The 25,586-nt window shown below is 35.5% G+C and overlaps 3 protein-coding genes across 5 annotated transcripts; 1 reads left to right on the forward strand and 2 right to left on the reverse strand.

Moving 5' to 3' along the window:
* Positions 1-1,584: 1,584 nt before the first annotated feature.
* LOC105217512 (dnaJ homolog subfamily C member 11) lies at positions 1,585-4,012 on the reverse strand. The gene is made up of 6 exons (XM_011192554.3): positions 3,745-4,012; positions 3,090-3,666; positions 2,738-3,035; positions 2,434-2,550; positions 1,940-2,363; positions 1,585-1,879 (listed from the first exon to the last, which is right to left on the reverse strand). The coding sequence occupies exons 1-6, from the start codon at positions 3,814-3,816 to the stop codon at positions 1,739-1,741; spliced, it is 1,629 nt and encodes a 542-aa protein (XP_011190856.1). The 5' UTR covers positions 3,817-4,012; the 3' UTR covers positions 1,585-1,738.
* A 453-nt stretch (positions 4,013-4,465) lies between these two features.
* LOC105218861 (heat shock 70 kDa protein cognate 5) lies at positions 4,466-8,457 on the forward strand. Of its 2 annotated transcripts, XM_054233883.1 has the most exons (7): positions 4,466-4,680; positions 4,852-4,898; positions 5,866-6,444; positions 6,509-7,613; positions 7,676-7,816; positions 7,880-7,990; positions 8,046-8,457. In XM_054233883.1, the coding sequence occupies exons 1-6, from the start codon at positions 4,600-4,602 to the stop codon at positions 7,967-7,969; spliced, it is 2,043 nt and encodes a 680-aa protein (XP_054089858.1). In that variant the 5' UTR covers positions 4,466-4,599; the 3' UTR covers positions 7,970-7,990; positions 8,046-8,457. The 2 variants fall into 2 exon arrangements, with proteins under 2 accessions (XP_054089858.1, XP_011193010.1); XM_011194708.3 differs by having other exon boundaries at positions 7,880-8,457.
* Positions 8,458-14,882: 6,425 nt separating this feature from the next.
* On the reverse strand, positions 14,883-18,818 carry LOC105217507 (SET domain-containing protein SmydA-8). Of its 2 annotated transcripts, none has more exons than XM_011192548.3 (7): positions 18,126-18,818; positions 17,716-17,976; positions 17,146-17,336; positions 15,824-16,252; positions 15,652-15,759; positions 15,260-15,444; positions 14,883-15,203 (listed from the first exon to the last, which is right to left on the reverse strand). In XM_011192548.3, the coding sequence occupies exons 1-7, from the start codon at positions 18,255-18,257 to the stop codon at positions 14,965-14,967; spliced, it is 1,545 nt and encodes a 514-aa protein (XP_011190850.1). In that variant the 5' UTR covers positions 18,258-18,818; the 3' UTR covers positions 14,883-14,964. The 2 variants fall into 2 exon arrangements, with proteins under 2 accessions (XP_011190850.1, XP_054089859.1); XM_054233884.1 differs by having other exon boundaries at positions 17,745-17,976; positions 18,106-18,243.
* Positions 18,819-25,586: the final 6,768 nt, after the last annotated feature.

Consider the following 25,586-nt stretch of genomic DNA (forward strand, 5'->3'; position numbering starts at 1 on the left):
TTTCATTTTAATAGCATTAATATTATTTTGTATTTTTTTCAACTTGAACATTCATTTGTATTCTTAGCGTTTAATTCATAAATCATACTATAAAGGCTAGCAAGGAACAAAGTCTACGCAAACAGTACTAATTAGCGCCCAACTAGATGTAATTAACGAATGAGTTATTACCCATGCAGCATCAAAAGAAGTTGTGTAATTTTTTAGTATTTTCGTCAATTTATTTTAACATATTTTCCTTCGTATACAATCATATTTTCAAATTCAATACTTCGTCTTTCCAAATTTTCTAACAGCTATGTTTCCCCAATTTTCAAATCCTGAATTCTAAAATTATTCTAGGTGTTTATTTCACATTAAACTCCTGAATTGAATTCCTAATTGAATCAAAATTTATGTAATAAGCCACTAATTATAGCTTCAAAGCAAAAAATAAAGGTTCATGACCAATGCGTAACTCCACAAACGAATTTATCGATAATTAGAAATACAATTGGCCTCTGTGAATACAGTCATAACGTCGCTTAAGCTACAACCACATAACTCGCGTAAACTTGGCAGAATAGCAGAATAGCTCACGAATGCCTGTGCGTAATGCAGTGCAGTGCAGCATAACTATTGTCATAACAGTAACAATATTTAATATACTCGATTATTGGTTTCATAGCCACAAACAGCATTTGTAGTTTTTGTTTTCAGTTCTAAAGAAAATATAAATCAAATAAAAAAATTTATAAATACAAAAAATCAACAAACAAATGTTTGTGATATATCAATTGAATTCTGATATTATTGGTTTGAGACTTTTATTGGTTTTAGGTGTCATGGAAACCAATTTTATCGGTTTAACTATCAGAAACAAACCAAGAGCTTCAGGGCTGACAGATTTGATATATTTTGTTCAAATTAATTTTGATTTGCCGTTAAACCGCTTTGGAAAAATATAATTATTATTAAACGAACGAATTGAATTCAACGGAAAAAATGAAAATATTCCAAGTTCACAAAATAGGTAATTCAGATTAGATCATGGAAATATCTAACTTTTTACAAATCAAACAATATACATATATGTACACTTAAATAATTAAATTTTTACATAAAAATAAATACTACTTTTGACTTCCTTTGAGCATAAAGCGAATTATCGTGACTCCCAAACATTTTCATTTTCTCGTTTGCGATACTTTCATTGTCATATAAAATAAACGCTGAAATAATTTCTCATCTTAATTCTATTTTTCGGGTTTAATGAATATTTTGAACTAATTATGTGATTAAGATTCTAAAAAAATTGTCTTGCTAATTTTTCCCTTGAATAAATAGCAGAACAGCTGATTCGAATATTGGTTTGCTTACATTCGAAAATCCAATCAGATTCTGTGACACCAATGAAAATCAGAATTGGTTTGCCATTCTGACATTCAGCAAATCTGTCTTGGATTCCACAACAGCCCAGATTGCTGCACGTAAATTTGTTCCAATCAGCTGTTTTATACGGATATGATTATGGCACCATTAACCTTAAACAAGCTTCTGGTCGAACTGAATGTGGTTCCACTTCTAATTGGTACAATTGTATAATTACTAATTTTTTAAATTATATTTAATGCTTTTCGTTTATAAAAATCACATTTTTTCCGAATAGTGTGAAATATACAAGGGTGTACAACAATTTATGGTATTCAGCATCCTCAAAGGTAACCGTTAATTTTAGCTATTTAATCCAGTTGTAGAATCAGTTATTGCTGTTCAGGGGAAGTCTTGCAGAATCCATATCCTTAATTATAGCAACGTTATTTTGATTTCTGAACATGTACTCAATTTTTAAAATTTTGTCTTCACCAATGCATGGATCATAAAACCCGGGCAATTCACTCTAAAAAAAAGAAGTAGGGATTTCCAAAATTTTAGAAGAATATTAACTAATTAGAGTTACCTTCGACGATTGATATAACATTAATGTACCATCCTTTACAAGGCACTGAAGTGGTATTTTTACATCAACCGATGCGTTGCTCTGAAAGTTGCTACTACTCTCTTCCAGTTGCCCATAAGTAGCACTTGTTATTATAAGTCCACCTCTGCTACTTTCTTCCGAAACTATGCGCTCATAGGTATGCTGCATTAATTCGATAGCGGAACGAGCCTCCTGCCGCTGCCTCGCCAATCGCTGTTCGTTACTTCGTTTCGCCTTCTCGATATCGGCATTTTTTTGCTCCAAGCGCATTGGGTCCAGTATAGACTTTTTTACAAAGAACCACATCAATACTGGGGTTACCGTTGCATAAAATACAGCGGCAGGAACAATCTCTTCGCTCAAGTGTATTGGAAATATATAGGACTGATTGGAGCGCACTATTCTGAATTCATATTGATATTATTATACATTCAGAACACGAACATATATATGAGTGTTAAGCTTATACATACTTAAATTTCAGCATTACTCCAGATGGAATACCCAGCGACACAGCAGCAAACACAGAACTATATTTCGATATTTTTTTCTCAGCCCCATATTCTGCCAGGAAACCAAATGTACCCAACCTGAAATTAATTAATCTCTGTAGAAATTTGGATCTTAATAAAGCGTCAAACATGTTTTATCAAGTAATTTAGATAGCTGCAATTACGAAAAATTCCTAGAGAAATTTACTTAATTGTAAGAGGTTGACAGTACATACAATCAGTCATTTTTAAGCAACGGAAGCATGCCAATTAAAACAATACTTACTTTGCGGCCAATTTAAGTTTAAGTTCGTTTTCTATCATCTTTCGCGTGTATGCGGCACTCAAGTATATATGAGGAAAGCCGATTACAAAAGATGTTGTCCAAGCGTGTTTTTCAGTGCTACTATCAATTTGCGTAGTCATGGAAGATTGAGTGCTTACGTTGAGAGTTAAGGAACCCATTGTATGTTTGTCTAACTGTACTGCTAGAGTTGAAAATACAGCAGGAATGACACGACCGTCACGAAAGTTCATTGACGTTCCCCCGTTCACTGTTACTACCGATGAGAGGGTACGTCCACCTGGTAAATTAAAATTATGCATGAGGAAGTAAAAATTATTAATTCCAAACAAACCTTTAAAACCTAAAAGAGGGCCATTACCAGCACCAACGTCTATTTCCAACCAGCCCTTATTAACTAATCTTCGACCACATAGAATGAAGTTTCCGTTTCCATTACCATTCGACGAATATAGGTTTCCGCCTAGTGTAAGGGTGTCTTTACGATTGATAGGCGCTTCAATAGATTGTGAAATACTCATCGAAGAAACTTCAATTCGTGGAAGCTGCGTCTCATCGTACGGAGTAAATATCTCGGTGGCATTAACATTAACTGTAATATTACCACGAGGATTAGTGCGTTGTTGCAGCTTTCGTTCCTCAGCCGCTTGTGCTAATCGTTCGTACTCCTCTCGTATCTCCGCAGGAGTTTTAGTGCGATGTACTAATTCCCATCCAACCGTTTGCAAGCCTTTTTGGCCAACACAGTCATATATAGCTCGTTTGTGAGGGTCTGACAATACTTCATACGCCCGTTTTGTCCTATTAAACAACTGTTCTGCTTTATGTTTACTCTCCACGTCTACATGCTTATCGGGATGATAAATTCGGCTCAATTTTCTATACGCGGCATTTATTTGCTCACCCGTCGCCTTAAAAATTAAATATTACTCATAAATACCGGCTCATAGGATAACCAGCTGATTCCTTTTAAATTACTTAGCACTTACGTCTCGCGGTAGATTTAGAAACGTGTAGTAGTTCTCTTCCAGCTCATTGTCAGTGTCTGCGTCAACTGACATTGTGATCTGGTAAAATATTCAAATTTTCACTGTGTAATATCTCTTTATTCAATCCTAATTTTGAATTTAGGCCGAATCAAAAACCAATATAATGCATATAACCTACAAAACTTTTTCGTAACAACCCCTACTGCCAAGATTGTAAATGCAAAGATTATTTCGTTGTGCTCAAATCAGAATGTCAACAGAGAAACAAAAAGGGTGATAGTTATAAGTTCAGAATTATGTAATAAATTCCGTCCCAAAATATGAATCAATACAGGGTTCTCAAAATAAATTATAAAATTTATTTCAAATCACCTCAGTTATCGGGGGATCACCAGATAGAACTAATTGGGAATTCTGAGAAAGTTGCCATGAAATCAAATTGAAAACACTACCCGGAATTTTTAAATGCGTCCGATTGTTTATCTCACTCTAACACATAGGGCTAATGCAAGTGCAACGTTTGAACCAAAATATTTTCGATATGCATATTTTGAAATTATTACAAAAATATGTAACATATTTATTTAAGGTTCTAATTAATTGCAAGAAAAATAATGATTTTTAAAAGATATTTATGTTTTTCCTGACGAACACTCTGCACTCTTTACTACTGTATAAGCATTATAACAATTTCGATCACATCAGTCACTCTCTGGTTCCAATTGTTATTTGTCGAAAAGGGGAAAACGTGCTGCTGTTCTTTTTCTAATTCACACGAGATTGTGAAGTTCGAGAAATTTTCCAAAAACGAGATATTGTTCAAAGAATTTAATTTCGGTTTAAAACAATTAGAAAATGTTGAGAATACCAAAGTTCGTGCCACGATTGATTGGGCAGCGTTTAGCAGCTTCTGATTATGGAAAAATCTTATCTAAGGCAAGTTAAAAACTTTTCATGGAGTAATGTGAGCTTTGTTCCATAATGAGCTCCGGCATTTTACATAATAAGATTTCAGCAAAGACAATTGAGTGGGAAACTTAAAAAAAAAACAAAAATTATTTATTAATCGTACAATTACTTAATTGTATTATTTTAAATCTATTTCAGAACACTCTGGTTGTAGATAATGGAGTCGGTACCCAACTTCGCCATAAGTAAGTCCACACAAATTTCGCTATACATAATATGTGTCTAATATTTTTTGAGTAAAATATAACCCTACAAAATTATATTTTTGAAATAAATTATTAGAAATGTGGTATATGTAACGAATTAAAAATTATTAGTAGAAAATATTTGTTTAATTATTCTAGAAGGAATTGCGTCATGCTTTACATGGTTTCATATAGCCCTTTATATATGCATAAGTAATAACATGAAAAAATACGTACATACCGTAACGAATAGCTTTTAAATTATATTTTTTTCAGAAATTAATTAAATTCACGGCCATATTCGTAATTGTAAACCCTTTACTTTTTCTTGGTTGATTAAATGATAAAACAAAATACACGCAGTATACGCCGGTGCTATTTAATTTTGTATATTTTTTTTTTAAATATATGTGGTTACATCTGCCTTTTATTAAAACAACATTATCAAATTTTTAGCCACTGAAAAAAGTTGAGTTATGAGTTGTGAAAATTCTTAATAAAATTATGAAAAAGATCACGTGTATTCAGCATTCCCCACTGTTTTCTGCCACAACTAGCATATAATCATGTTTATTGTTCCTATGGCTCTTATATTTGAGTACGAATGCTCATTTTAGTAACATTCCCCAAAACTATTCAGGAATAAATTATGATATAATAATAAAACCAATGAGCTGACTCTGATACATGAATCATCATCTCATATGCCCATATACTACTCAAAATTTGTTAATATTATTTTCCATAATTATAGTTCTTAAATTCAATTTTGTTTCAACCAGTGTTACTATTTAAAAATGTTCTTATATTTTTTATTTACACCAGATCGAATTTAATATTGCAGATAATTTGATTTTGACCTTAATTTTTATAATTTTGAAGTATAATAAAAAGTACATATTTTTTCAAAATGTGTTTTATCTATATGTGCACATATAAATGTTTTGCATTTTTATTTTTGTTACAGATCTGGCGAAGTTAAAGGAGCGGTCATTGGTATAGATTTGGGTACTACAAATTCTTGCGTGGCTGTAATGGAAGGTAAACAAGCCAAAGTCATTGAAAATGCAGAAGGTGCACGTACTACACCATCTCATGTTGCCTTCACCAAAGACGGTGAACGTTTAGTTGGAATGCCAGCAAAGCGCCAGGCTGTAACGAATTCCGCGAACACCTTTTATGCAACTAAGCGTTTAATTGGTCGTCGTTTTGATGATTCTGAAATTAAGAAAGATTTGAAAAATTTATCGTACAAAGTGGTTAAGGCATCGAACGGCGACGCTTGGGTTTCATCAACCGATGGCAAAGTATACTCTCCTTCGCAAATTGGTGCTTTTATTTTGATGAAAATGAAAGAAACTGCCGAAGCGTATCTCAATACACCTGTTAAAAATGCTGTCGTAACTGTACCTGCCTACTTCAACGATTCACAACGTCAAGCCACTAAAGACGCTGGTCAAATTGCTGGTCTAAATGTGTTGCGTGTTATTAACGAACCTACCGCTGCGGCCCTAGCCTATGGAATGGACAAGACAGATGACAAAATGTAATAACAAATTATATTATATGTATCTAAATTAGTTAATTAATTGATTCTTTGTTATTTTCAGTATTGCAGTTTATGATTTAGGTGGTGGTACTTTCGATATATCGATTTTGGAGATTCAAAAGGGTGTATTCGAAGTTAAGTCAACAAACGGTGATACACTTCTTGGCGGTGAAGACTTCGATAATACAATTGTTAACTACTTGGTTACTGAATTTAAAAAGGATACAGGTATCGATATTACCAAGGATAATATCGCTATGCAACGTTTAAAGGAAGCTGCTGAGAAGGCTAAATGTGAGTTATCCTCATCACAACAGACGGATATTAATTTGCCATACTTAACCATGGATGCTTCCGGTCCACAACATATGAATTTGAAAATGACTCGTGCCAAGCTTGAAAGCCTTGTTGGTGATCTAATTAAGCGTACAATTCAGCCCTGCCAAAAGGCACTTTCCGATGCTGAAGTATCCAAGACAGAAATCGGTGAAGTTCTCTTGGTCGGTGGTATGACGAGAATGCCTAAGGTTCAGCAAACAGTACAAGACCTGTTCGGTAGACAACCATCGCGTGCTGTCAATCCCGATGAGGCTGTAGCTGTCGGCGCAGCAGTACAAGGTGGAGTACTCGCTGGCGATGTTACCGACGTCTTATTGCTCGACGTCACACCATTGTCTCTGGGTATTGAAACATTAGGCGGAGTATTCACCAGACTTATTTCTCGCAATACAACCATCCCCACTAAGAAATCGCAGGTATTCTCCACGGCTGCAGACGGTCAAACTCAAGTGGAAATCAAAGTGCATCAAGGCGAGCGCGAAATGGCCGCTGATAACAAAATGCTAGGTTCGTTCACATTGGTAGGCATTCCACCAGCACCACGTGGTGTTCCCCAAATCGAAGTTGTGTTCGACATTGACGCTAACGGTATTGTTCACGTATCTGCCAAAGACAAGGGTACCGGAAAGGAACAACAAATCGTTATCCAATCCGGCGGTGGTTTGAGCAAGGACGAAATTGAAAACATGATTAAAAAAGCTGAGGAATACGCTGCTACTGACAAAAAGAAACGTGAGCTAATTGAATTAGTAAACCAAGGTGAGAGTATTGTTCATGACACCGAAACCAAAATGGAAGAATTCAAGAGCCAGTTGCCAGCTGAAGAAGTAAGATTCTATATGTATTTTTAGAAATGATCACAATTTAAATTTTTAAATGTACTTTTTAGTGTGAGAAGCTTAAGAAGGAAATCGCCGATTTGCGTACGCTTTTGGCAAATAAGGATACAGCTGAACCCGAGGAAGTACGAAAAGCCACCAGTCAATTGCAGCAATCATCTCTGAAACTGTTTGAAATGGCTTACAAAAAGGTAGTTAATGTTTTTTGATGGTATTTAAATCGGCAATACTAACAATATTTTATTTTTTTTTAGATGTCAGCGGAACGCGAAAGTAGCGCTGGTAGCGGAAGCAGCAGTTCTGAACAAACCTCTTCCGAAGAGAAAAAGGAAGGAAAGAATTAGATAGTCTGCTTTATTTGATGGGTACTAGTGTGTGAATAATATTGCGTAAATGTTATTATAGTTGAATATTTTCAAGTGTCCATTCTACGTTCGAAACAGCCGATATATTAAAGGTCATGCGATTATACTGATCCATAAATATTTTATTGTTTATTATGGCATCTGAAAATCAAATGAGCGCATCTAGACGTTGCTATGCAATAAGATGTGGCCACAAGTTTAATTGTATGTGGTTCTTGTTTAATTAATAAAATAGGGTAGTTTCTAAAAACTTAGTTTAAAAACAGGAGAGAAGAACATCTGATGAATATTCACATACAAATTAATAAACTTAAATGGGTTATTTTTAAGCAGTTGATTGTTAGTGATTTACTTTTTGTAAAACGAGCGTACGTAAAATTACTTATATTTTCTTGTGAAGTACATTAATATGAAAACATACATGTATGTATTAATAATAAATAAATATAAATAGTCTACAAAATCAATTGAACTCTACACTGTTTACTGTCTATTCGTTTTTTAATGGAGGAGCTGGCTCCTCATTTGCTTTTAAGAGTAATTCAGGGTTGTTGTGGAATCTGATAGTTGTCGGAATCAGAATCCATACCCAACAAAATGTTGGTTGATGCCATGAACATTCATATTATTGGTTTGATGTTCGAAACAGAAATTTTAGGTTTAGGTGTCATGTAAATCAATTTTGTCCGTTTTACTATCAGAAACTAACTAAGAGCTTCAGGGCCGACAGATTTGAAATATTATGTTCAAATTTATTTTGATTTGCCGTAAATATAATTATTATTTAAACAGAGGATATGAACACTAAATGACGTAATTATTGAATTCAACGGAAAAAATCAAACTGTTCTATGAAATTAACAAACTAGATAATTCTGATTAGATCATGGAAATATCTAACTTTTTATATAAAAGTTAAACAATATACATACATATATGTATGTATGTAATTGGCCTTGAACCGTTTAGCCGGTTATAGCCGAATCGATGAAAGCGCGCCACTCCTCTCTTTCCTTCGCAGTTCGGCGCCAGTTGGAGATTCCAAGTGTAACCAGGTCGCTCTCCACCTGGTCCCTCCAACAGAGCTGGAGTGTTTTCGTCCATTCGGACAACATGACCGCTGTCTTTTTATACGCTGAACTATGTCTATGTCGTCGTATAACTCGTACAGCTCATCGTTCCATCGTCTGCGTCGCCGTTGCCAATGTTCTGAGGACCATAAATCTTGCGCAAAATTTTCCCCTCGAAAACTCCTAGTGTCGTCTCATCTGATGTTGACATCATCCAAGCTTCTGCACCATGAAGCAGAAATGTACACTTAAATATGTACATTTGTAACCAATTTTGAGCATACAGCTAATTCCTGTGATTCCCTAAAATTTTACTTTTCTCGTCTGCGCTACTTTCACTGTCCAATAAAATAAAAGCTGAAATAACTTCTCATTTTAATTATACTTTCTAGTTCAATGAATATTTTGAAGTTATTATGTAATTAAAATTTATAAAATTCCCCATATAAATAGTAGCACAGCTGATTCGAATGTTGGTTTTGCTTCTATTCGAAAAGATGAAAACCCAATCAGATTCTGTGACACCATTGAAAATCAGAATTTGTTTGCCATTCTGACATTGAGGAAATCTGTCTTGGATTTCACAACATACCTGATTTATTTTGTGATTTAATAAGTGATAAGTGAAATTACTCGACAACTATGCATGTAGGTCTCCTATTGGTGTTTTAATAATAGTAGCTCGAAACAACGGACTGTTTCGACCAGAGATAAAGTTTCGACAATGTTGAATCAGAGAAATAGGATTGTAAATATCGGGTAATCCAAGTAGAGGTACTGGAAAAACTTACGCCTGAACAAAGTTTACAAATTGTTCAACTTTAAGGTAGAATTAGAGGTGCATAACCATATCCATATACAGCAGCTGATTGAACCAAATTAACGGGCAACAATGTTTCCAATTAGAGGTGCGTTACCAAAGCAACATGCCCATAACCATATCCATAACTATCGATTGAATTTTGATTTTCGGCTGTTACCCAAAAAGCTGTTGATTTTTTGAATTTTCATTTGAAATTTCGTTTGCATTTTGTTTTGTTCGTTTCATAAGTTTATATTTATACAGCTAGCAGAATCTTAGCGGATTATTTAACCGTTGGAACCTATTAACATTAATATTAAGAAATAATTTATCAATTTTTTCGTCACTGCTCACTTTATTTGGTAAATGAAAGATCAATTGTTTATGGTTATAGCACCAATAATCGATAATACTAAATATTGTTACGGTTATGACAATAGTTATGGGTATGACGATATGTTATAGCACTTCTAATTCTACATTTATTACGAAAATTCACTTGTATAGTTGCAAGAAGATCCGACGTTTTCGAGCCAAATTCTGTTCAGCGATGAGGCCCATATCACGCCATGATAACCGACTATTTGATCCTGAAATTGAAGCTTGTGATGTCGGCGAAATTTAGTTTCAACAAGACAGCGCTACTTCCGACACATCGCATCAATCAATGGATTTATTGAGAGAACACTTCGGTTCGGACAGATAATTTCACGTCTGTTCGGGAATCCCGTTTCGATTCAGAACTAGGAGCAAAACATCACGCGTGTTACCATTAGAAATGCCCCAACGAGTCATCGAAAATTGGTCTCAACGGATGGACCATCTGAGACGCAGCCGCGGCCAACATTTGAAAGAGATAATCTTTAAAAAATGAATGACAAAGAGTGTTCTTTCGAAGGATAATAAACATTACTCATTACATTTTAATTTTATTTGTTTTACTTTCTTTGAAAAAGTAGAAAACCTCGAAATGGATTACCCTTTACAAGCGGCGGCATGCATATAGGGATGCAAACATCGTGAAGTGAAACATCGATGGTTCGATGTATCGATGTTTCTTCAAAAAGCATCGAAATCAAAAACATAGGCCATTAAAACATCGATGTATGGAAACATCAATGTATTCTTGAACTTTTTTAACATATTTTAATGTTAGAATAAAAAGCTAAGGGGTACAGAAGCAGAAGCATACATAAATGAAATATAGTAGTTACTACGTCTTAAGTTGATACATTTTATTTACACTTAAGTGTCTGTTAAGACTTTTTCTTAATAAATAACAGAATTCTCAATTTTCTTCTGCGTGAAAGGTGCTCTGGCTTTAGAAAACAGTCGTTCTCTCGGGACTGAAGTGACCAGAATGTGAAAATATTAAGAAACCTCGTTATACAACTTCGGACACTTTTTATATCAACCCATATCTCTATTAGATATTTTATTATTTCAAGATACATTTGCTCTTCAACCTTCCGTCCATGTATTTGCAGATAAATTTGACAGTTTATATTTCATATTTTGGGGGTCAAATATAAAGTGTCTTCGCTGAAAGTAATGATGCTTTTAGACAAAAACATTGATGTTTTAAAAACATCGTTTGCATCCCTAACGGTAACGGTTTTTAATTAGTGAAAGGCAGTATGAAGGGCTTTAATATTTTGGAATCTCAACCAAAGATTATTTGACTAATCTATACTAAATACAAAAGCAGAAATTTTTGGTACACAGCATTTTTTGAGAACAGTTTTTTCAAACTTTGTTTGACACTCACATCCTTTAAAAGCACGCACTTAAACTTCACAATTTCCACTAGGTGTTTTCAAGGTGCTTTCTCAAGCTCACAGGTGCCAGGCAATTACAAGTCAATATAGATATGTTCATACATATCGCTCATTTACTTGAATAGTGTCACAACTCAAAAAAGTCGATTTTTCAGGAGAGCAATTTAAAGTTTTAAATAGAAAAATGCCATCAGTTTATTGATAAATCTAGTCACCTGTAATATACTGTAATATCCCACTTTGAATTATGTCGTTATTTGTGAAAAATATATATAAGTCAAATGTGTCGTTTTTGCTGAAAAAAGCAATATGAAAAATTTAATTAATTTGTCACCAATATCGTTGTAATACAAAATGTGTCGTTCTTTCTGTAAAGTAAATCAAATTCACCTTTTCACAATATGTGTTGGAACACAAAATATGTCGTTATTTCACATTCTTATATCACGGTTTATTTTCCTGATGAGCGAATGAAATTTTTATACAATATGGACGATGAAATTGCGCACATTTCTGCATACTCAACTCAAAAATCGTGTTTTTTGAGTTATGACACTATTCAAGTAAATGAGCGATATGTTTTACATGTACAGTGATTCACAAGAGTTTCAGATACGTTTCACATCTTCTGACATGTAATTATACTATCTGTAAACAATAAGTTTTCAATATCACATACCACATCACGATTGAAACTCCGCCGTCGTTTAATTTTGATTTGAAATTTTTTATTTTGATATTGAGTTCCCACACAACGACCATTTAAACCAAAAATTTTATGTTTGCTCTCCAAAGCAAGAAATTTATTGTTTTTCATTCCTAACAAATGAACAAATAATTTCGTCCAAACATATAGAGAAAATATGTCTAAATTTCAATTAGTGCTATGCAAATGAAACGCAGTGTATTTGTATATAACATACTAGCAGACCCGGCCACACGTTTTTGTGGCTAAGGTATACATTAAATTAAGTTGGTCCAATCTTGGCTTCGGCGACGATATTGATAACTCGAGGTTGATTTATGTTACGCAGCATGATTACAACTCACACAACTTTTAATTGCAAAATACAGGCAATTTTAAATAGTTTGGGATAATTGACTACGTCATCCTGGTTGGTAGCTGTGTCAACTCTCTTGGACCGAAATTCTAAATTGTCGCTTTTTTTACCACCAATATATGTAGGTCATTCAATCAGTCATTTATGGTTATCATGTTGAGGTTTCATGTCAGGAAAACTTCTCTTTCGAGTCAATGAAGTGACAGAAGCCTGTTGGAAATGTTATTAATCCATCGAGGTGTCAACTGCCAACTACTTCTACAATCGCAATTTGATATTGTTGCAAAAACACTCATATGTTAGTTGTTAAGGGGCAGATCCATAAATTACATCACACGAATTTAAGGACTTTTTAACCCCTCCCCCCCTCCTTGTCACAAGTTGTCACATTTTAAACTCACCTCCCTCCTGACGTGACGTCACCCATTTTCCTAATTTATGGATTTATAATAAAATAAAAAAAAACAGGTTATTCTATTTATTGAATAATCTTTAATAAAATCAACATTTAGTTAAATATTAAAGTACAGAGACAACGAATGACTAGTCAAGAAATAATAGATACTTAATTATGCTGCTGCGTGATCGGCGTGGTACAGAGCAGCCAGTCGTCTAGCACCCAGGAGCGCAGCAGAGCGGGAAACGATATTGCCCAAAATTTTGAAATGTGATGTCACAAAGCTTTTGACAACCCCCTGCCCCTTGTCACACAATGTCACTTCTGAATGATACCCTCCCCCCTTCAAGGTGTGACGTAATTTATGGATGGCCCCTAATTGGCGATTCTTTATGTGTCGCCAAAAATTAAATGATTTTAGGCATGCGATTAGCCCGTCAGTAACAGTTGATCCAGGAATAATTGGAAGAGTCTGGCGTAAATCACCTGCTAACAGAATCCTGGCTCCACCAAAAACGTTCATCGACAATCAAGATCTTTTAAAGTCATGTGCAGTACCTCCAGCGACTTCTTGAATATTTGGAAAATCTTCGTTATAGCGCTATTTTTGACGATTTTGCCGATTTTGGTGTTTCGTTCATTTGCAATTTAGGAGTAATTTCAAGGCCGAATGTGCCGTTTGTTTGCCTACTAACAGGTGCCAAGTTGCCCCTATCCCAATTAACCTTGGTGGTGAAAATGAGTGAAATTGTTTCTGGAATTACATCAGCCCTCATATACTATATATGATGATTTTCTATTGGACTTTATGTCGAATATATAGGTCAAATTGTGTGTTATCTTAATAAAAATAGAGCAATAAATTTCGAGAGTAAAAAATCTTCGGTTGGACCCGTACTTAGCCTTTCCTTATTTGTTACAAATTGTTTTGGGCTATCGACTCAACCTTATACAATTGAACTATATCAAAAATATTTTAACAAAGCAACAATGATAACCTTCAAACTATTATTTTTTTGTTTTCTCTTTTAATATATTTCTTGTCAACTCGATTAAAATTCTCTTATTATTATCTTCCTCGCAATTTTTTCATATTTACTCACTTTCTAATCTTTTTCTGGCCTTCCCTGAATATTTCAAGACTAAAATTAGCCAGATCGGTTTGGCCGTTCTCGTTTTTTTGCGGCACAAACCAACAGCAATTCATTTTAATATTATATTATTATCAAGCGACAATTTTTTTAATTCCACACAGGACCATTCCCGTACCACCGTGCCCGAGTGACGCCTACAACTCTACAACGCATAGTTAGCCGCCGAGCGGCTTTTCAAAATTTTTAACTCGTGAAATCTTTTGAATGGAATGTCAGAATCTAGTAATTCAAAAAGTTATATAAAGGTTTTGAAGATCTTAAATAATAAATCATTTATTTCGATAAGGGTTAATACTAAGGTATAAATAAAGAGCCTTTTCAAGTAGTAGTTTTTTGTAGATAATGATAAGTTCTACAAAATTGTAGTACATCACTTTGTTATATCTTCAATCGTTTTCGCAGCATTCGCGATTAAAGAAAGTTTTTTGGTATTTTTTTTTACATTATGGGAGTTTTGGTAAGGAACCCTATTTTTTTTTAACTAAATATAGCCTATGTCACTCAGGGATAGTATAGCTTTCCAACGGTGAAAGAATTTTTCAAATCGGTTCAGTAGTTTCGGAGCCTATTCGACACAAACAAACAAAAAAACAAACATTTCCTCTTTATAATATTAGTATAGATAATTAGTGTTTTTTATATTTTTTTGTTTTATTGTCATTAGCAGAAATTTAGCTTATATGCTAAGCACACCGTAGAATTTCGGCAATATCTACATCACTAACACCATTCTAAGAGCGTCTCTATTGATTTTCGCTTGCTTAAGAATGTGTCCCTCAACGAAAAGGTCGCATTCATGCTGCAAGTAGTCTATGCATTTTTCGACGTAGAGTAGAGACTCTTCCAGCATGTTTTTCGGAGACAACGTAGTCTGCAATGCCACACGTCGCGTGTGCTCTGCTATTGCCGAGTGTAACTCGAAACAAAATGTGCCCAACATTCGGACCTCACCTAAAAAAGAAAACAAATAAAATAATGGTATCATTAGAAATGCATTTGATACTTACAAGGCGCCAATTTCTCGTATAATTCTATAAGTTCCTTGACGTATTCCAATTTCTTATTGAGCTTATCTTCGGGTACTACCATTAGCTCCTTGGGATCAGTACCAATTAGCTGCACTAATTGTATTTTGGCTTGACATATAAAATAATGTCTCCCGGTAAGCCACTTTTGATAATGTTGAATATATCTGAAAAGATATTGATATGGTACATGAAAAAAATATATAAAATTGTCCAATAATTTGTTTATGAGCGAGTCCCTACAACATCTACACGTTGATGGCGAATAGGTATAATGTATTATTAAAATTATTTATGGAGACTTAGGTTAGATTAAACGACCTATCAATGCGTACGCAAGAATCCCACTTTGACTGCTGATTAACGAGACTTACTTGATACAATTTTCCACGGTTTTATCCATGGCCTGCAAGTCTTTTCCAGCTTTTTCTAAAATACTTTTTATAAATGATATGTCCGCTTGAACTCCACACGACGAGCATCTACGAAGGAAATAACACAACATTATAACTAATGCGTAAATCGAAAATTTATTTGGAGCCTTACTTCCACGCCGAATTCCATTCCTTTATGCTTACTGGTAAAATAGTGCCATCACAATCAGAAGTGGTGCACTTGAAGGCATCGTAATTTGTTTCGCATTCCGTTACATCTAAACACCTCTGGCACACACATTTAAAGAGTTTAGTGTGCATAAGATGCTGCTGCCGCTCTGCAGTGCCCCAAACGGCGTCGGAGTAACAAATACTCAAATGCGAATTCTTTTTAATTGCTTTTGGTGCCCATAAAATTAAATTTCCTTCCCGCGTGAAGCTTTTAGCCAAATTCGGGCTGCAGGAGTGCTCCAAAAACGAAGCGATACTATAGATCGCTACATGTGGTGGATCTGTGACCGGTACTTCATGCCCGTTTATTTGCAAAATGCCAATTGTCTTCATAATCAGATCCTCGGTGAAATCAGTTGTTTTAAAATATCTAAAAATTAAAAAAAAAATAAATAATTTCATAAATCGGAATCATGTCGAACATTACATTACATTACATGAATAGTGTCATAACTCAAAAAACACGAATTTTCAGTTGAGTATGCAGAAATGTGTGCGTCGACTTTTGAGTTGTGACACTATTCATTTAAATTAGCGATATATATGTATTATAAATAAAATGAATTTTTAATAATAGTATCTAGTTGAAATAGTTCTAAATGACTTTTTGATACGTTTTGTTCGAAGAAGTACTAAGTTTGGGTAGGTAGTCATAAACGACAAAAACACGGATCGATTCTGTCCGAGATAAATTTTTTGGGATAATTTCCATAAAGCTGAAGTTGCATATCGTAAAGTAAGTATGGAAAGTATGTATGAAATCAATCATTGTGGGATCAAACTATGTTATATGCATAAACCAAAATGATCAGGATGACGAGACGTGTTGAAATCCGCTTGTCTGTGGTGCAAGCGGTCATTTGAGTAAAAATTTGTATATCCTAATAGGACTTCAATTGGAAATCGTGTTCCATGGAACCTTTGGGCATGTTGGTGGCCTCGCAAAGTACTAAAAGTATATCAACCAGGTGTTGCCAACACCTGGAAATATTTATGGATCTAGATTTGACCCTTACCAATTGCGACTGTAAAAGAATTTTGAAACTTGGCCTTGTCTACTTGGTGAGTGTTGGGGACGTTTCAGTTTTTCCAGCACCTTTCTAACATCAACGAGTAACTTTGCTATCTCTCAATCTTTGTACCTTTAATATTGAATTTAGTTTTCGAGAGCTATAGACAATCTTATTTCTTGTTTGAAAACTGAAATACTGTTTATATAACATAAATATGTCGATAATTTGTTTGATTAATGTATCTACATACCTTGGTATAAATTTACCGATACTCTCTAAATCGGCCTTCCACTGCATGGAACCTCGACGCTGTTTTTCCAGAGATTCCAGTTTTAAAAACATTTCCCATTTTTCAGGATAATTTTTCGCCAAAAGTAGACAACGCACCGTACCCATGCATTGGTATAATGGATGAGGATTTGTAAATTCTTTTATTGAGACCTAAATGGTAGAGGAGTTTATGTATTACGAAAAAAAAAAATAAAACAAATGCACAGCCATTTCAGTCTTTGCAAACATTTTAGATGGCTTCAACCACGAATGTCTGCCTGCCCAATCGTGGGTGCAAGCGATCACTTGAGTAAAAATATTTACAACTACATACATATCTACTTACTTAAAGAAGAGGTGTTTCATTGACAGCGCAAACGTTTTTTCGTTTTTTAAGATCAAATCAGTGGTTTTCATGAAATCTATGTATGTACATACCAAACGAATGTTCTTCATAACTATTTACTCGAGGTTCGGCAATATGGATAACCAATTAATAACTTACTCAATTCATAATAACTATATGTATGTACATGTAAGGTTTACTCACTTTTGAACCTTTTTTTACAGTGAACTCACACTCAGCTTGGTGTACAGCTTTACCCTTGCACTCGACGCCACAAAGCGGCCAACCGCATTTATCGCATTCGATATAGTCGGAAGGTTCGATTCCATTCAAACAGCCAAGACACACGGGACTTGTGACTTGGGATGGCGTACATATTAGAGCAGCCTCTTCCAGGATTATTTCGAATGGCTTAATGCTTCGGGTAGCCACCAAATATCTTCCCAGCTGATCACAGTACTCCACCTACAAAGGCAAATTCTTTTGTGAATTTCTATACATATACATTTGTATGTATGTACATGTGTATATATGTACATACATATATTTATGTTTAAATATGGAATAACTAAATATATGCATGTACAGACATACTTATATACAACTATGCATACTCTGAAGGGTCTGCAATCGACTTTGTGCGTATTCCAATGTTGTTTTTGATGCTCCACAGAGCAATAAAAGCTCTGATTGCAATTTGAGCATTTGCTTTTGGTCGGCTGATCGCATACCGCACAAGTAGACATTATTTATTATTTATTCCTTTTTTATTATTTATTCGAATTGAGCAGTATAAAATTTAACTTAAAACGGTTTACTTAGTTCGCTTTAAAAAAAATTTAAAATTGATTGAACCAAAATAATTTAAATACACCGCACCGAAACATGCACCACTCAGCAGAACCTCACAATGTGTTTCACTAAAATAAATTCATCCAAAAATAGATGTTTAAATGTTTAAAGGTTGATGCTTCGAGCAGAAATGGCTGAATGGTGCCCAACGAAGTAATGAACGCAGTCACACCAGTACAAATATATCGCTCATTTACTTGAATAGTGTCATAACTCAAAACACACGATTTTTGCAGAAATGTGCGCAATTTCATCGTCCATATTGTATAAAAATTTCATTCCGATGCGTAGGAAAATAAACCGTGATATAAGAATGTGCCATTCTTAAACATTAGTTTTTAGCCACAATAACGACACTTCTCAGTTGTGCCACAATTAGTTAGAATTTTTTTTACGAAATAACTACATATTTTGTGTTCCAACACATATTGTGAAAAGGTGAATTTGATTTACGTTTCAGAAAGAACGACACATTTTGTATTACAACGATATTGGTGACAAATTAATTAAATTTTTCATATTGTTTTTTTTTTCAGTAAAAACGACACATTAGACTTATGACGGCGAAATTGATTTATATTTTTCACAAATAACGACATAATTCATTTATGCCCAAGAAAAAGAAAAGCATTAGTACACTCTATTTGATCTATTTATGCTCAACATTGTATTTAATATATTACAATAAACTGATGGCATCTTTCTATATTTGCTAAATAGGAGATAATTTAAAACTTTAAATTGCTCTCCTGAAAAATCGACTTTTTTGAGTTGTGACACTATTCAAGTAAATGAGCGATATGTTCGCGGTATTAATATATATACATGATATGTACCCATATGTGTGTGTGACCATATGAATTGGAGCTACCTGCCTTTTAAATAAAATTTCAATTAATTCAATTAATTATGCCTTTATCCTCTGATGGAGAAGAACAGAGTAATTTCCGTTAATTTTGATAGGTTATACTATTAACATTGATAGCGAGTCTTCTTAAGAATTCATTTTCTACATACATATGTATATATTTTTTTAATTGATCAATTATTAACTCATTACTTGTACAATGTCTACTATACTAGTCAGAATACAACTTTTTACCGTCGATGAGATTTTATTCCGTCGTTGGACTTTCTTTATGATCTTTTATTGATTAAAAATTAATCTCTAGTGGTTCAAATGGTTTGCGGATGACAGGTCTGCCTTAATATCTACGCGCTCTATAAAATGTTTCGCTCAAATGTCAAGGATATTTGCCCTGATATCTCCAAACAAGTAATGAAGGGTTAAGTTCGGGGCAACCGACCATTTTATTCTATCACAATTTATATATTTATTATTACAGAGCCACACAAAAAAAATTATGTATGACCTGGGGTTCTTACTATGTATGCTTTATGTTTTTGGAGTCGCTGAATCCGAATCCGAGGTCCGTTTAACCCCATCAGATCAGAACTTTGAGATGACCCCAGAAAATCAATATGGCGGAGAGCGATTTTTAAAATTCATCGGATTCGCTTGAAAGTCGCTCCTCGAGGGTTTTCAGGGTCGCTAAATAATAGTAATAGTTTTTCAAATTGAAAATTACGTATTCAATAAATTATATTATTATATACACAATTTGACGTATATTTGACAATTTTACCCTATTTGATATATACATATATTAAACGATATATACGGTATAAAGCTCACCGGACATTTTAAAATCAATTAGTTATATGAATACTAGAGGGAGTAATGACCCAATCCTATCCATATTTAGCACCGAAATGGGTTTTGACCCAATAGTGACACACCCAATTTTAATTCCAAATGAAATGTACCTTTTTCGTTTGTCGAGTTATCACACCTATTTAGTTTTCAACGTAAGCCTTGTATGTGGATGAGCGTGGTTATTATCAGATTTACTCATTTTCATACTGTATGATAAGGTGCCGATGACTTTAGTAAAAAATTACTTTAGTAATTTTGATAAATAAAGCATTATTAGTTTGTAAGGTACCCTCACATTTGGCCAATTTTGAAACCATAGATGCCCCCCATACTACAATCGTATGCAACACGTTTTTCTTCCATGACTAAATTTGTGACTTAGTTATAGCACTTTATAACCTATATTGTAGGCGTGACAATGGTGGCCTGGAATATGTGTATCAAGTTCCATTAAAGTATTTAGCTTAACGTCAGGATTTCAACTCCTCTCGTCACCCTAAGCAGTTTGATAAATGCATGTATATAATCCGTCTGATTATTATACTCTCGCAACAAAGTTGCTAGAGAGTATTATAGTTTGTAACTTGAGTAAAAATTACGATATCTTAATGAAACTTGGCACAATTATTTCTTGGACCCATAGGAAGGACCACTGCCACGCCCACAAAATGGCGAAAACCGAAAACACATAAAGTGCCATAACTAAGCCATAAATAAATCTATGGAAATAAAATTTGGTATGAAGGATCGCACTATGAAGGGGCATATTTGGATGTAATTTTTTTGGGGAGGTGGGCGTGGCCCCGCCCCCAAATAGGTTTTTTGTATATATCTCGGAAACCAATAGAGCTATATAAACCAAACTTTCTGCATTCGTTTTTTTAGCCACTTCTTAATACAGTCCAAAAATTAAAGAAATGGGATAATAACCACGCCCATCTGCCATACAAAGGTTACAAAATGGAAAATGGGCGTGGCGTCGCCCGCTTATGGGACAAAAACCATATCTCAGAAACTACTTGACTGATTTCAATGAAACTTGGTTTGTTCACAATCTCGCCTACTTCCTATATATCAGAACTTTAAAGACGATCTGAATCGTTTACTTTACAATATATAAAGTAAGCACTAGTGAAGATATCGGTACAGAACTTTGCACAAATACTATGTTTATAGTGTGGCAGCCCCATTCTAAAAATCGCCGAAATCGGACCATAGGTTTTTAAGGCCCCATATATCGAACACGAGGACCTCGGTGCTTCTAACCTAATATTATGGTTTCCAACTTTCAATGGACTTTGAACGAAATATATGACGAATACGTGGGTCAAATTGTGTATTATATAATATAAATAAATTGCGGGAGTATAAAATGTTCGGTTACCCCCGAACTCAGCCCTTCCTTACTTTTTTTGTTTAGTTTTAAAATATCCGACTGGATCTTTTAGCATATCTAAAGTTACTTTGAAAAGGTAAAAATAAAAAAGGGAATGGAATACGGGCTCCTTACACAAAGCGAACGACTTACGTAAATACAAAACTGTCTCGAATGCTCACTGTGCTCTTGAGTCTATATCTAATACTACTTAAGTTGAAATTGAAACTGCAGGATGTAAAATGTTTAAGGTCAATTAAGACAAATTTGCCGCGTGCAACTATGCGAAAGAATAGTGCCGAAATAGTACTTAAATTTCAGAAAGCAAGACTATTTGGCACGCTATTGTAGAGCGACCTTCAACAGCCAGAAAGTAAGTACATATGTAATAGCATGGAAGTGCCACTTATGTTCTTGGGAATTACGCCCGTCTTTAATTTGTCAGCACCTTTGCTAATATAAAGAGTCTATTACGATTGCATCTTCTAAACTTCGTTGTCAAACACTTTAACTGAAACGGTCATGCAATATTTTTGATGTATTTTTGGATCCTCATTCATCTCATGAACACTATAGTCTTCTTATCATTGTTTTATTTGCAATTAGAATGATTGCAGATCTCCATGTGCATTTGTTTCTATAAATTGAAAGGACCACAAACTAACATATGTAGTCAAGGTTCAGATCTGAGCCCCTTACAGTGGAACGTACTGTACGACGAAATCTTCCGAATCCCACTACCTAAGTGGAATATAAATAATAGACTACGCTGATGATATCGGAGTACAGTCACACAGTAGCGAAGGAAATCGACCGAAAATAAGGGACCGAGTAAGAGAATGGAGTGCGAGAGCCCTAATAGAGCTGAGGAGGGATGAATGACAAAGGAGCAAAAAGAGACATACGTTGGACAGTAGGGGATCCGAAATATATGTATGACGGTTTCTTTTAGAAGATACCCACTCCGACAACAAAACAAAATCGAGCACTTGTAACAAATAACAGCTGCTTCTGAGAAGACACGGATTGCGATTGAGAAATATGCTTAGAGTGATATAGAAAGTGTCAAAATATTCAAAATGGATAAATTCGTCTATTGACAGTTATAATCGGCAAATCGAAATCCAAAAAATTCATACTTACATAAAGAAAGAGAATTTCCCCACTCAAAATTTTCATAAAATCATCTAATTTTGACTAAGTGACGTTTTAAAAATTCAAAAGCTTTCGAAAGTTTTAACACGTTGGCTGCCAATGTATCACCGGTGATCATAAACAAAAAACTACCCCCAGGTGCCAGTGTATCACCGGTGATCACAGCAAAAAACTACTCCCAGTTGCCAAGCAAAAAAATACATGTTGTGCTTTGAGTTACAACGGGATTTTTTTACCATGAATAAAAGTCATGCTCCCGACGCGTTTGAGAATATTTTTTTGTTGTGATCACCGGTGAACACTTGATGTATTTTTTAACTGTTATTTATTTTTTGCAATGTGTATCACCGGTGATCACATTGCGAAATGGAAATCAGTGTTAAGCTAGAGTTCATAGCAAACAGTTCAAGTATTCAGTGAGAAAGTGAAGTGAAGTTGTGAAGTTATGAATTCCGTGGTCGTTTACGATTTCGGCAATACCTTCCTGGCAAAGCACATAAGTATGGCATCAAGGTGTTCAAATTGGCAGATACGAAAGCTTACATATATAATTTGAAACTCTATACTGGAAAATCAAATACAACCACGGGGCTTTCTCTTGCAACGAATATTTGCCTTCAACTTATGGAAGGTTATTTTGGAGAGAACCACTTACACTTACGGTCGACAATTATTATACATCTATCGAATTGGGCAATACTCTCTTAAATAGAAAAACGCATCTACAGGGTACTCTAAGAAAAAACCGGAGAGGCTTACCTAAATTGCCCAGGTCGCTGAAAAGAGGGGATAATGTTACTTTCGAAAGATCTGGAATCGTAGTCGGGTACTGGAGGGAAAAAAGAGAAGTTCGTTTCTTGTCCACTGTAAACAACGGATCACTTGTACCCTCAGGTAAAAAGAATAGACTCGACCAAGATGTTTTAAAACCGAATGTAATAATGGAGTACAACAAATGCAAACAAGGTTTGTTGAGAGCTTTAAAAATCTTTATTTAAATACGTAAATATTTATTGATTTTTTCCCACTTTAGGAATAGATTTGTCTGATCAAATGGCTAGTTACTTTAGTCCTCTCCGTAAAACTATTCGCTGGTTTCATAAAGTTGCTAACTTACGTCTTTCTTAAAACTCCTTCCGTTAAGGCCCCAGCCCCTAAATTCAAGAGGCCTAGGCGTGTATCACCGGTGATACATTGGCACCTGCGAGTAGTTTTTTGCTGTTGTTGTTGTAACGGTTATCTATCCCTGCCTGAAAAGAAGAGCTTAAGTCTAGTTGTCGTCGAAATCATCTAACGCGAGGCCCAGGAAACGTGCTGTTTCGACAGGGTTGGACCAAAGGGAGTTTAACCTGCTACAATATCCAGATCGAAGTTGCGCAAGGGTCACTCTGGTTTCACGTGGCAACTCGAGCTCTTCGTCTGCTATAGGTGGTGGTTTGGTTCCAAGGACGCCATTCACCGGAAGGGAGTCAATGAAGGTGTTGATAGCTCCACTGTGAATGGCGTTTAGAGCGTGTCTAAAACTGTTTGCGTCCGCAGTTTGGTCGGTATAGGGGTTTAGTTCGTCGACGTATTGTAGGAGCGATCTCTTGATGCACCTAGGGGGCGGTTCTGCTTCCAGCAAGTGACTACAAGGGTGATTTCTACGAAAACACCCAAGTAGAAACTGCTTGGTAAGCAGTTCATTATGCTCCTTAATAGGCAGCATAATGGCCTCACTATGATTGGTGACATCAAGAGACATCCTGTTGCTGTTCGGAGTGCAGTGTTCTGGCACGTCTGTAGCTTCTTCTGCTGCGTGTCACTGCATCCAGGCGACCATACCGGTGCTGCGTAATTTACGACCAGTCGGCCGAAAGCCTTGCAAGTGGCCAGCAACGTTTCTTTGTCTTTTCCCCAAGTGCTACCGGCTAGCGACTTGAGGATTTTGTTGCGGCTCTGTACTTTAGTGACTATCGCAGTCATGTGTGGAGTGAAGGAGTGCAGACTGTCAAATGTAACTCCCAACATTTTGGGGTTATTTACTGTCGGAATTGGTATGCCATCGACATGAATGTTAAGACTTAGTCTGTACTCCTTCGTCCAGTTGGTAAAAAGGGTCGCCGTGGATTTAGTGGGTGCGAGTGCCAGGCTCCTCGCAGAGAAGAAGCGAGAAAGTTCGGGGAGGTAGCTGTTCACTTGTCATGTCACATGTCATCGATGCCAGTGCCCGACGTCATTAACGTACAATCATCTGCGTAGGAGGTAACGGAAATTCCCTCTGGTGGTTGAGGAAGTTTGGAAATATAGAAATTAAACAGTAACGGGGGAGGACACCGCCCTGTGGAACCCCTTGTTTAATTTTCCTAAGTTTTGATGTTTTACCTCGAAATAATACCGATGATTGTCGACCGCTCAGGTAGTTCATAATCCATCTCTTCAGCCCCGGAGAAAGTGTTGTTTGTTCCACGTCTTCTAGAAGCGTTGTTAGGTTGACCGTGTCAAAAGCTTTTGACAGGTCCAACGCTACTAGGACGGTTCTCTTACAGGGTGGTTTCTGATTTAGACCATGAACTATCTGGGCGTTTATGATGCTAAGTGCTGTGGTGGTACTATGCACTTTACGGAAGCCGTGTTGATGTTCAGCTAGGTTCAGGTGGTATATGAGTGTCGTGAGCAGTAAGGCCTCAAGTGTCTTCACTACTGGGGAAAGGAGAGTTATCGGGCGATAGGACTCCCCTTGGTTGGCGGGTTTCCCAGGTTTCAGTAGTGGAACCACTCTTCCGATTTTCCACATATCGGGTATTTTAAGAGTGGTTAGCGACAAATTGAGTACCTTGGCGAGAAATTCTACTCCCGTTGAAGCTAGGTGTTTTAACATTAAAGAATTTATTTCGTCCGGGCCAATGGCTTTAGAGGACTTGGTCTTCCTGATGACCTCCTGAACCTCCCCACTGGTGAAAACAAGTGGCGCGCCGTTGTTTCGCATTTTGCGCA

The sequence above is a fragment of the Zeugodacus cucurbitae genome, chromosome 6 (assembly GCF_028554725.1).
Source record: "Zeugodacus cucurbitae isolate PBARC_wt_2022May chromosome 6, idZeuCucr1.2, whole genome shotgun sequence".
Classification (NCBI taxonomy): domain Eukaryota; kingdom Metazoa; phylum Arthropoda; class Insecta; order Diptera; family Tephritidae; genus Zeugodacus; species Zeugodacus cucurbitae.